At 42.0% G+C, this 13,743-nt stretch overlaps 1 protein-coding gene across 2 annotated transcripts in view; it reads left to right on the plus strand.

Moving 5' to 3' along the window:
• rasa4 (RAS p21 protein activator 4) overlaps window positions 1–13,743 on the plus strand; it is a 255,322-nt gene that overhangs the window by 195,236 nt on the left and 46,343 nt on the right. For both annotated transcript variants that reach the window (XM_072589403.1, XM_072589404.1), the window contains one exon: window positions 9,613–9,730. In XM_072589403.1, coding sequence (XP_072445504.1) covers window positions 9,613–9,730 — 118 coding nt within the window. The remainder of the gene's footprint in view (window positions 1–9,612; window positions 9,731–13,743) is intronic.

Genomic DNA, 13,743 nt, shown 5'->3' on the forward strand with positions numbered 1-13,743 from the left:
CTGGAGGGAAACTTTAACCTGTATCTTCTCGCTCAGAGGCAGGAACACTAGATGTTACACTGCGTAACCGCCTCTCTATAGTCATGTTCCAGCTACAACCTATCAGCTAGATAGTCCTCGAATCTGTCAGTGTGTATTGTTGACTAGATTGATGTAGGGAAAATATTTTGAATCTGTTGTTGAAATATGTCGTTCACGTGCATTTGATGTGGATTCCCTTACTGTTGGCTTTATTCTTCTATTTCAGTTTCCTAAAAAAGTCATCATTGCTCATTCCTGGATCCAAGTCTGAAATCAAGCCTGATTATTTGGGGGGGGGGGTTCCTATAATTGTTTTTGCCTGCTCCTACTGGGTTATATCTAATTGAGGAATTATTTGTTGTGGAACCTGATAGTTCTTGACCCGTTGATATCATTGGAATGTGAATCAGACAGTTGCTGAACTGCAACCTTCTACCAGATTTCTCTGAAGATGTAACCACCCTAGTGGGTGATCCCAGACTGACCTACTTAATACTCAAGTGCTATCTCTAAATTGATTATCTGTAAAAGATCGTGAAACAAGTTTTTAATTTTCAGATTTGACTGTAATTTACTCCTTTTTTGTATGATTTCAAAATGTCGGGTTCTTCAGATAATTAAAGCTATCAGAATCGGTGATAAGTTCTGGGGCCCTGCTCCTAATAAGCAGAATCATTTTTTTTCTGCTGCAAGACTGACACATTGAAATGTGCAATCGGTTTCTATACATAGCTATTTCTCTGTCTTGCCAGATTCCAGGATTCCCTCTGACCTCCCAAACTGTCAGCTCTTTGCTTGAAATGTGTGAAATTGACTTGCAGCATTTCCTGACAGCAGGAGTGAGACTCCCCCCTCCCCCCACCCCCCGCCATGAAGGTTGTCAACCTCTTCAATTGGGACTTGCTGGTTTTGCTTCTCCTGAGACTAACAGCTGTGCACCAATCTTCTTGGCATTTCCACAAGTAAACCTGGATCTCTGGTGCAGTTCTTAATGGAACTGGAATAAGGCATACAACCTCTTGTGGTTGTTAAAAACATCATAGAATCCTAGAATTTTACAGTGCAGAGGGAGGCCATTTGACCCATTGTGTTTATGTTAGCTCGTGAAAGAGCTACCCAGCTAGTCCCATTCTCCAGCCCTGTAACTTCATCACTTTCAAATACAATCCAGCTCTCTTTTGAAACCTCATATACAATCCGTCTCCAACACTTTCCCAGTCAGCGTATTCCAAATCCTAACAACTCTCTGAGCAAATGTTCTGCCATTCAAAAGATCGTGGTTGCTTTTATCGTAACTGCACATTCCTTGATTCCGTCATCCTTAATACTCTTGTGTAACAAATATCCATCTCAGCCTTGACGTTTTCAAGATGTGCCGTACAATTCCTTTATGAGATCTTGCAACCTTATTTGACATGTTTCACTCTTACAGCAATGACTAAAATTAAAAATTACCTCATTGGCTTTGATGTACATTTTGAGTCATCCTCGGAGTATGAATGTTATGACTATAAATGCGAGCTCTCTATTTTCTGCTTCCTATCATGAGAAAAGGCAGACTGGGTTATCATAGATACCAATGAAAGGCTGAAAGGTTTCTTTGTAAACCTCTGCCATTAAAGATGCTTAGAAGTGGCCAAGATGGAGCCTTATGCTGAAACATTGATTTAGCCTGGTGTTTAACTTTGGTGAAGGGGTTGAAGCTTGTGCGAGAGACAGGGTCTTTGGTTATTCATGCTCATCAAGCAGGCTGGAGATGCCATTTTGGTGATGAGCACTTGATCTTCCCACCCTCGCATAACGGTGATCACATGATTGGGATTAAAATAGTCAATGTTAAGTATTTCTTGCACTAGCTAAAGATTTACCACTTCTTACCATTCACCCAGTTCTGGAGGTTTGACGAGGTCTTTTGAAACACATTGGGAGATATTCTGGTATCATTGGTCAAGACTTCACAAAATGTCGATCAACATTTATTTTCAACTCTTTGAGGGTTGACCTATACTAGTTGATATTCTGTTGCACAGGGTACCATATAGGAACACCCAAAGAAAGGGTCATTGTCAGCTCGGTTGGAGTCCCACATGGTCTGCATTGGAAATGGGGCGAGGTCATGAAGCCAGGCAAAGGGAGGGATAGAAAGGCCAGTTGTCCCCCTTCTATCCTGTGGGTACAAAACATGTCTCCTCCTCAGGTTCTGAACCAGGACCTTCAGTGCCATATCCAAGAATCTGTGCACCCACTCCCTTGGTCCCTGAATGATCCTGAAAAATGCTACTGTCTGCCAGCCAGAACATTCTACACCTTTAGTGGGAGCAGGGTGTAAGGTACTCACTTCTGCAGCTCCTGAAGAGTTGCATCTCATCAACTTGGGGTGCTAAAGTTAGAGGTGTCTGTTTGTCAACCTCCAGACGAGTTCAAGTTATGAAAATCAGCAATGAGGCACAAATTTGCATGCAGAGTCCATACTTACAAACAGAAGTGTCTTATTAGTACAGTACCCATTTAACTGCCATTCTCACCATTTCCACAATCTTATATTCTACTATGTGTTCTCCTCTGCACCTCCACAGCATCTTCTCTATAACCAGCCTGACACAGTTTGTTGGAAATGCTCCCCTGCTGACCTGGTTCAGACAACACAAAATGAACTTAAAATTTAGCAACACAGAAATCAATATAATTCTTTATGGTAAGATAATAACAGAGCAATTTGTTAAATGGAATCAGAGTCATAGAGATGTACAGCACAGAAACAGACCCTTCGGTCCAACCCGTCCATGCTGACCAGATATCCCAACCCAATCTAGTCCCACCTGCCAGCACCCGGCCCATATCCCTCCAAACCCTTCCTATCCAGATGCCTTTTAAATGTTGCAATTGTACTAGCCTTCACTACTTCCTCTGCTAGTTCATTCCATACATGTACCACCCTCTGCGTGAAATAGTTGCCCCTTAGGTCTCTTTGATATCTTTCCCCCCTCACCCTAAACCTATGCCCTCTAGTTCTGGACTCCCCGACCCCAGGGAATAGATTTTGTCTATTTATCCTATCCATGCCCCTCATGATTTTGGAAACCTCTATAAAGTCACCCCTCAGCCGCCGGCGCTCCAGGGAAAGCATCCCCAGCCTGTTCAGCCTCTCCCTGTAGCTCAAATCCTACAAACCTGGCAACGTCCTTGTAAATCTTTTCTGAACCCTTTCAAGTTTCACAACATCTTTCCGATAGGAAGGAGATGAGAATTGCAGCAAAATTCCAACAGTGGTCTAACCAATGTCCTGTACAGCCACAACATGACCTCCCAACTCCTGTACTCAATACTCTGACCAATAAAGGAAAGCATACCAAACACCTTTTTCACTATCCTATCGACCTGCGACTCCACTTTCAAGGAGCTATGAACCTGCACTCCAAGGTCTCTTTGTTCAGAAACACTCCCTAGCCAACCAAATACAAAACAAATCACAGGTTGATCCCTTGATAGTAGGTTTATTTGCAAGATGCAGCCTTACAAATCTCTGCCTTTTAACTACTGTCTCAGTGTCTCAGCTGAACCCCTCTGTTTGTGTTCTTGGATAGTTTCTATCAAACTGTTCCGAGATGTTATCACACACTACTGGAGGAGGTGGGACTTGAACCCAGGTCTGTTGACTCCAAGATCGTGATACAGCCATTGTCTCATAGGAACTCAAATTGATGGTAAAGGGAAGTTTAGCAGATATTTCTCATCAACCTGTTCAGAGATGTCATCACCACACCTCTGTAGCAGATTAGAAACAAACCTGGGACTCCTGGCTCAGAGGTAGGGACATCATTAGTGAACAGCAAGAGCCCCATTTGTGCTCTCAGTCCTTAATCAATCCACATCTGTCACCTTTGTATCTTTAACACCGCCACCAACTGACTGTTAACTTAACTGACTCTGTTAGGATGCTTTGTTTGGTGATGATCTCATTGTAGCCAGTGAAGAAAGAATAGAATGGACTCTGAAGCTCCTTGCCTGCCCAGTTCACATGACTGGTATTGTGAGATTTGCTGGGAAAATAATTCAACCTTACAGATTGAATTAAGCAGTTTTGTCAATTTTATAGTTATTGTTAAAGGAGCACACTATGTTTAAAGGGACCAGTGTGTAAAAGTTAAAGACAATTTATATAGTCCACCACATTGTCCATTGTCGGAGCTGCTTTTAGAACATTAGCTGTAAAGCACTTTGGGCATCCTGTGAAGTGAGCTCATTGTTATAATAAAGAGTTTCCAGTTTACAAGTTTGTAACAGGAAACAATGTCACTGTAACTTCCCTCATTCTCGCAACAACAATCCAAAAGGTACTTAATTGGCGATAAATCACATTCAATTGTCCTAAGGTTTTGAATTACATCAGATAAATGTCAGTTCTTTCTTTCCTCATTCATTGAAACAAGCAAACATAGAAAAAAAGCATAATCCTTTCTTCATTACTGTATGTACTTAAAACCCCTAGCTGTACTCTGTGAAGACTGACGATATTAAAACACGTAATTCTTGCTTGGCGCCAAGTAGCGATGAATGGTTTCTCAGTGTCTTGTTACCAGCTCAGCAATAAATTCAAGAGTTTCTGTGAAAAGAGAAGTGTTCAACCAATCTCTGAGAAGACCTGAGCACAGCCTCTCGATTAATGGTTGCTATCAAAATAGAGGAATCAGTTCAATACTTCCTCATTGACAGGTCAGATCTATGGAGTTTGCTGATTGCAGCAGCAATCTGTATTGTTGTCCTTTAATGCTTCACCAGGTTGACACCTCAATGTCAGTTTCTGTTGGCACCTGGAAGGTTTGGTGCTGTACCTTGTATGCCTCCTGAACTCTGAATCAGATTGATCCCCTGGTTTGATGGTAATGGCAGAGTGACGGAGATGCCAGGGAATGAGCTTACAAATTATCTAGAGGTACTTTCTGCTGATAATGGCCTACAGCGTCTTCTGGATGTCCAGTCTTGAGTCGCTAGGTCTGTTTGAAATCGATCCCATTTAGTGATACTGATGGAGGTTTGCACATAGAACATTGGAGGCTGGGCCATTGAATATGTTCAAGGCTGAGTTACACAGATTCTTGATTGAGAGTTGAAGGGTCAGGTAAAAATGTGGAGTTAAGGTCACAATCAGATGGTCAGAATCTTCTCGAACAGCAGAGGAGCTGATGAGCTGAATGATATTTGTTTGCTTTATTTCTTATGATCTTATGAAATATCTGTAGATGAATCACACATGTGGCAAGTGAATTGGACAACTTTATTAATAGCATATTTAAATAGAAAACTCACCATGGGCTATGTCAGCAGCATTGTCAAAACAAGAGTTCACTTTAGCCTAGTTGATTTTAACCTTACTGTGAATCTTGCAAGGATACCCACCTTGAAGAAGTTCTCCTCCTCTCTCCACAAGAATCTCAATGAGTCTCTCTCTCTCACTGCAACCCCCAGGTCATCTCCTCTGCCCTGAAGCTCTTCAACCATGTACTGAAACAGACACCTATTGTACTCTTTGCTACCTTATCCCCAGCCCCACCCCCGTTTATCTCTGCACCCTGGAGGCTCCCTGCCTCTATTCCCGATGAAGGGCTTTTGCCCGAAACGTTGATTTTCCTGCTCCTCGGATGCTGCCAGACCTGCTGTGCTTTTCCAGTACCACTCTGATCTACACTCTGGGTTCCAGCATCTGCAGTCCTCACTTTTGCCTAAAACAAGAGTTCATACAGTCATATGGGGTATTAAGACAGGAGGTCAAAGAAGTGAACTAAAACCAAGAACTGCAGATGCTGGAAATCTGAAACTATGACAGTACTGTGGGAAGAATGTAGTGTCAACATTTTGAGTCCATAGACCCTTTCTCAGTTCTGACTCAAAACATTAACTCTGCTTTCTCCTCACAGATGCTGCCAGACCTGCTGAGTTTCTCCAGCAATTTCTGTTTCTGGTCCAAAAGGTAGGTTTTAAGAGACATCATAATAGAGAAGAACAGCAGTGAAATAACTCCACAGAGGACGGTACCCTGCCACCAAGTCACTCTTTAGTTACATATGAACAGTCCTTGACTTTAGTACTGCTTCATTCAGAGTCAGCTCTCAGAGTCTCAGTTTCCCTAACATTCCCCTTTTTTCTGCTTTTTATTATTACCCCCACACTACCGCCTCACTGCGGTAGTGCTTATTTTTTTCCCCCCAGCACCCATGTTGTGTGTGTGCAGGTGTGAGACACAGTGAGAGACACAAGGTGCACGAATCTTTATTCAATTTCCACCACCAGGAAGAAAGGAAACACCCAAGTGGCCAGTGACCAGCAGTGCCCTTCACATCAACGGGCAATGCTGTATGATCAAACAGTGAAGGGGAGGGCAGGGGTTAAATCAAAATAGAGTTGGAGGGGGAAATAATACACTCCACTCCCTGCGACGCCCACCTCTCCCTGAACAACTCCAGGGTGTTGGTAGACACTGCGTGCTCCTTCTCCAGAGACATTTGGGCTCTAACATAACTGCGGAAGAGGGGCAGGCAGTTGGCCCTAAACAACCCCTTCCATGGGCCACTGCCTGGACCTGTTTATGGGTCTGCTCCTGGCCAGGCCCAGGAGCAGACCCATGAGGAGGTCTTCAGACCTGACACTCCCCTTTTTATATGTCAGCCAGGGCTCCTTGGTTGGACCTGATTAACAGCCCCAATCAGGGATCCTCATTACAATCACAGCAGGTGGAGAGACAAAACTTACCAAGGGAATTCCAGAGTGTAATGATTGTAACAAGGTCAGCCAGGTGGACCTCATAGAATATGAGTTCCCTGATTGGGACTATTAATCTGGTCCTATCAGGGAGCCTTGGCTGACAGACAAAAACAGGCGTGTCAGAGGTTCTAGTCATTCTGAGAGCTGGCTCTGATGAAGCTGGACCAGTGTTAAGTACTATACACATATAAATGAAGGGTGACTTGATGGTGGGATACCAGCCTCTGTGGAGTTATTTCACAGAGCTTAGGCAGCTGAAAGTCTGGCTGCCCTTGATGTAGACTGAAATCAGCAATACACAAGAGGCTGAGATTGAAAGAGCACAAATACTTTGGAGGGTTGTTGGGTTGGCAAAAAGTACAGAAGTAAGAAAGGATAAGGGATTTCAAAGCAATTTTGAAATTGAGACATTACCAGACTGGAAGCCAGTGATGTTCAGCAAGCATAGGGAAGATGGATCATTGGGGCAAACGGCTACGCTTTACTTCAGAATCCTTTGATGATAGTTTAGTTTTGAGTAGAATTTTTTTTCCCATAAAGTCTTGTCGACAGATGGTGAGTGACAGATAATCAGCGAAACAGAGCATTGAAGTTAGGAGTCAATAGAGGGTTAGGATTATGTGTAAGAGGATTAACTGAAAAAAGTCATATTCTCTGCTAAGAATTGCATGACACTTTCAGACAACTCACTGAGGTAAGATAAATTGGTTGACCCTGATCATGCTTAGGAGTTGGAGTACCGAGAGGTCACTTACAGTAGTGTAAAGCTCAAGGTGTTTACAGCAATTCTTCTGTAGAATCAGACTTTACCTTGTTCACTCATGGGGTTTGAGCATTACTAGCTAGGCCAACATTTCTGGCTCAACTCGAATTGCTTTTGATGAAGGTAGTGATGAGCTGCCTTCTTGACCTGCTGCAGTCCTGATACATCTACAATACTGTGAGGAAGGGAGTTTGAGGATTTTGATCCAGTTATTATGAAGTAAGATGGTTTCAAGTCAGGCCAGTGAGTGTCTTTGAGGGGACCCTGCAGGAGGTGACGCTACCATATCTCTGCTGCCTTTGTCCTTTTAGATGGTCATGGGTATGGAAGGTATTGTTGATGTCTTGGAAAATTGCTGCAGTGCATTTTGTATATGATACATGCTGCTGTTACAGCGTGCCAATGAGGGCAAGATTGGGTCGTATTTTAACTCTTGTTACTTTTCTCACCACCTGCCATTGATCATTCTGGGAGACATGTCCTTCAGAATTCGGCTCGTTTAGACCATTGCTGTGCTACTGGGACATTTTGGTGCCGAACATTGAAGCCCCAGGTTACAGTCATCGGAGCACTCAGTGCTTCTTCCAAATAGTGTTCGACATGGAAAAGGTGTGTCAAGGGTGGAGGGTGAAATGAAGCAGTAACCGAAGGAAAATCTGGAGAATAACTACCAGCAGTTGCTGTCTGTCTTGTGCAATACTTCTGAATTCTAGTCAAATGGAGATGTTCGCCCATGCATTCGCTACACCATAGAAGATAATCTAATTTATATATCAACAAACCCAGCTTGTTCATAACTAACTTGATTTTAAAATCTGCAGTGAGTGGATGCTTTGTGCAAGTATAGAAATATAAAAGTTCTAAGGTGGGACTTCTAAGATGAATTGACCCTTTGTTGGTTAAGCGCACACTCATATGATATAAATGTTATTTTCCCTGTACATTGATATTTGAATTATCTTGATGACTGCAAAAGATTAGACAAAATGGTGTGTTTACTTTGAAAGGTCAACAACTTTTAAAAAGGAAATTGAATTTGAAAATGGAAAGCCACTGTTTACATAACTTCCTTTCTGACTGTCTGTTTATCTTTTCCTACCTTATAGGTGTTGGCAATTAGAATTTCTCTTTCACAGGTATAAGCAATTAACATGGAGCTTTTCTAACTGTGAACAAAATACAGATGAGTTCACTAGTTGGTTTCGCTGCAAGTACTCAAGACTGTCCAGTAATTATTCAGTGTAGTGGGGGTAATTTAGCATCCCATGACAGGTAGAAGAGAAATGGAGTGAGGATAAGACGTTAAAAAAAATGTGACTCTCCCTCCTTGCCTCCAATGTTGCTTTTAATGGATGAGAATTGGGATGAGTTAGGATACAGTCATTAATTAACTCCCTCCTTTAGGCAGCTTTTCAGATTTAACAGCTGTGGACCGGGATTCTCGGCGCTGGATACCGTGAAAGGAAAGGCCTGGATCCAGCATTAATGCTACCCCACACCTGTCCCCCCACCCTGGCTCAGCTTCAATCCAATTTACCGAGTATATACTTTTCAGAGACCATAATGTTTGATATGAAGGGAAAAATGACCATATCATGGCTACAGAATCATTGGTTTGTAAAGTAATTTTTGTTGGAAATTGGAATTATAATGAAAGATTCATCACAAAAGATGATGGAAAGAATGACAACCAGAACTACAGTGTTGTAGACGTGAAGCAAATGCATATTGGTATTCATAACTGAGATGTGTAAAGTTGGTGAAATTGCTGATTTTTGAAGAAAAACATAAAAGAGCAACCAATCCTAATAGACTGTGGTTTAATCTAATTGTATGCAAATAGATCAGGACATGATGTGAATATTACATGTTCAATTATCCTTAAAAAAAAGTTGACAAAGATTAAGTGCTGATCCGATAGCAGCTCTGGGATTAAGATCAAATGAATCACCTTAACCCTTCAGCATGTGTTGTTGCTGTGGTAACTACCCTAACGTATTGCCTATCCGTGCAAAGCACACAATAGCTTGTGTCATACTATGTAATCTAACAAATGTGTTGTCTTTCAGGGAAAATCTAGGGTCACTGAGGCTGCAACTGCGGTTACGAGATGAGAGTGTTCTCCCTTCCAGTTACTACCAGCCCCTCATGGAACTGCTCCTGCAGTCAGTCAAAACAACCAACAACGTGAGTAAAGTTATCAGAATTTTTTACAATTAGCTTCATTGTCACATGTCCTCACCTGAGTACAGTGAGAAGTTTACAAGTCGCCACTTATGGCATCATCTTAGGTACCAAGATACAGATTCTGAGGTACATATTCTTAGGGAATGAAATGAGAAAAATAAATAAATAGAATAAATAAATGTTTGTTCTCTATTATAAAAATAAGGGTTCCCTTCTTGTGAAATAACTTGTCCCCTTCTTTATTGATTTGTATACAATGCAGTCAGGTGTTGATCCAAGTTCCATCCAGTTATTTGTTGGTGCTGTCCATCTACTACTGCCATAGGTGTCTAGGGAAATAAGGGAAACTATCAAATTGAAAGTGAAGGCATACAAAGTGGCCAAAATCAGTGGGATACTAGAAGATTGGGAAAGCTTTAAAGGTCAACAGAAAGCCACAAAAAGAGTTATAAAGAAAAGTAAGATAGATTATGAGAAAAAAAACTAGCTCAGAACATAAAGACAGATAGCAAAAGTTTTATAAAGTTACATAAAACAAAAAAGAGTGGCTAAAGTAAACATTGGTCCTTGAGAGGATGAAAAGGGGCATTTAGTTATGGGAAATTATGAAGTGGCCAAGGCATTGAATAGGCATTTTGTGTCAGACTTCACATAGGGGAGACTAATACATGCCAGTAATTGACAAAGAGGCAAAGGTAGGTGAGGACCTGGAAACAGTCATTATTACGAAAGAGGTAGTGTTGGGCAAGCTAATAGAGCTAAGGGTAGGCAAGTCTCCTGGCCCTGATGGAACGCATCCCCGGGTACTAAAAGAGATGGCGGGAGAAATAGCAAATACACTTGTGGTAGTTTTCCAAAATTCACTGGACTCTGGCGCAGTTCCAGCAGATTGGAAAACAGCAAATGTGACGCCATTGTTTAGAAAGGAAGGTCAACAAAAGATGGGAAATTATAGACCAGTTAGCTTAACTTCTGTAGTGGGCAAAATGCTTGAGTCTATTATCAAGGAAGAAATAGCAAAGCATCTAGATAGAAATTGTCCTATTGGGCAGACACAGCATGGATTCATGAAGTGCAGATCATGCTAAACTAATCCTTTGGAATTCTATGAAGACATTATAAATATGGTGGACAATGGGGACCCAGTAAATGTGGTGTATGTAGATTTCCAAAAGGCATTCGACAAGGTGATGCACAAACGGCTTCTACGTAAGATAAAGATGCAAGGCATTACAGGATATGTGTTAGCATGGATAGAGGATTGGTTAACCAACAGGAAGCAAAGAGTAGCAATAAATGTGTGCTATTCTGGTTGGCAATCAGTGGCTAGTGGTATGTCTCAGGGGTCACTGTTGGGACCGCAATTATTCATAATTTACATAGATGATTTGGAGTTGGGGACCACATGTAGTATGTCAAAGTTTGCAGATGACACTAAGATGAGTGGTAGAGCAAAGTGTGCAGCCGATTGTGAAACTTTACAAAGGGACATAGGTAGTTTAAGTGAGTGGGCAAAGGTCAGGCAGCTGGAGAACAATATTAATAAATATGAAGTCATCCATTTTGGTAGGAATAACAGTAAAAAGGACTATTATTTGAATAGTAAGAAATTGCAGCACGCTGCTGTGCAGAAGGATCTGGGTGCATGAATCACAGAAGGTTGGTCTATAGGTGCAACAGGTAATTAAGAAGGCAAATGGAATGTTGCCCTTTATTGCTAAAGGGATTTAGTTTAAAAGCGGAGAGATTATTTTGCAGCTGTATATGGTGCTGGTGAGGCCACACCTGGAGAACTGTGGGCATTTTTAATCTCCTTACTTGAGAAAGTTGAAAATCACACATTGCCAGGTTATAGTCCAACAGGTTGATTTGGATGTACCACCTTTCAGACCACCACTGCTCCTTCCTTAGGTGACCTTACCGAAAGTACTTTAAAATAAACATGTTGGACGATAACCTGGTGTGAGATTTTTAACTTTGTCCACCCCAGCCCAACATCGGCACCACCACATCATACTTGAGAAGGCATTTACTGGCACTAGAGGGGGTGCAGAGGAGATTCACTAGGTTAATTCCGGACTTGGGGTTGGCTTATGAGGAGAGACTGAGTGGACTGGGATTATATTCATAGGAATTTAGAAGAGTAAGGAAAGATTTTACAGAAACACATAAAATTATGAAGGGAATAGATAAGATAGAAGTAGAGAGGATGTTTCCACTGGCAGGTGAAACTAGGACAAGAGGGCATAGCCTCAAGATTATGGTGAGCAGATTAGGACTGAACTGAGAAGGAACTTCTTCACCCAAAAGGTTGCCATTATATGGAATTCCCTGCCCAGTGAAGTAGTTAAGGCTCCCTCAGTAAATGTTTCTAAAGCTAAGATTGATAATTTTTGAACAGTAAAGGAATTAAGGCTTATGCTGAGAGGGCAGGTAAGTGGGGCTGAGGCCATGAAAAGATCAGCCATGATCGTATTGAATTGCAGAGCAGGCTGAGGGCCTACTCCTGCTCCTCGGCCTTATGTTCTTATGTAACCCAGTTTGGACTGACCCTTTCTGTCCAGGTTCACCTTCAGACTTCCTGAAAAGCCACAGACTTGGCAACCCACTGTGAAGGATTTTTTTAATTTCAAAAAATGTACGTTATTCATAAAAGTACCTCTCGATTCATAATCACTGAAGCAGTTTGGTTCTCTACAGTAGCATATGAAGATACAAACAAACTCTGGAGTTTGATCCTATCCAGCAAACAAACCCAAGGCATTTCTTACTTGTACAAGATTATATTTGCATATATTTGAAGCACTGGAAGGGCCCAATAACTGAACAGACCCCCATTTAACTTCAGCAGAAAGATGGCCGCCTTTCCCTACCGTGCCTCGGCGGTGGCTGCCCCAAGCTTTACTCCCTCAGCACGTAGTCCTGGACCTTGGAATACAGCATATGCCAATGTCCTACATTTCATGAGTAATTTTAGAAACACTATCCAACTTGAATCCACAAATTCATTTCTATTTGCAGTGACTGTTTGAATTAACCACTCATTTTCTGTCTTATAGTACAAGGAATTGTGGCTTTTCACAACGGATGCATTTGAATCTAATTTGAAAACGTACACACTGGATAAAACTGCAGCATCTTCACAATACTCCGCTGCAGTTGAAAATCTGACTAATTGTGCATGTCGCCACAAAGCACACATCACACTGTCTAAAAATAGTCCAGCTGCCCATTACCTCCCTGCAGGGATATTGGGATTGGCTTACAGTCTCTGAGTGACTCAGTGAGGACTGGGAAAATCTACAACCTGGAAGAGTACTGTCTTCATTATCCCAGCATGGTAACCTTCAGGTCAGAGAGGCTGAGATTTCTGTTCCAGCAAGGAAATTGTCAGCTCTCTGTCTCCACAGCGGAGTATAGGAGGAGAATGGGCACATCCTGACGAAATTCAGTGCCCAACACTGTCACTCTTTATGATCCCAGATACAATGTGTGTCTGTGGAGTGGATCACACACTAATTCTAAGAACCTGATGAGCACAGAATGACGTGAGACCATTTGGTCTATCAGACCCTCCTGCTTTCAGAAATCTTATTTAACTTGTCCCTTTCTCTGGGTGGGATTTGCAACTCTTGTTCTGACCATTTGAAGTAGCCTCCTTAGGATCTCACTTATAGTGCATTTCCACTGACTTGAACAAACCTCAGACTAAAAATTAGGATTGGTTTGAGTTGAGCCTATTTTCAGATTTTCAGGTGCTGATTTTCAGACTAGATTTAGCACTTTGGTGAATTGAGTGATCCTAAATGGGAAAGTACAATAACTCCACTAAGTCTGGTGTCCCATCACCAAGTCACCCTTTATTTACACGTGGAGAGTACATGACAGTGATCCAGCTACCTGGATCCAGTGATCCAGCTGAGTACAGGATTAAGGATAGGATTCTTGGCAGTGTGGAGGAACAGAGGGATCTTGGGGTGCTGGTACATAGATCCCTTAAAATGGCCACCCAA

The sequence above is a fragment of the Chiloscyllium punctatum genome, chromosome 19 (assembly GCF_047496795.1).
Source record: "Chiloscyllium punctatum isolate Juve2018m chromosome 19, sChiPun1.3, whole genome shotgun sequence".
NCBI classification, from domain to species: domain Eukaryota; kingdom Metazoa; phylum Chordata; class Chondrichthyes; order Orectolobiformes; family Hemiscylliidae; genus Chiloscyllium; species Chiloscyllium punctatum.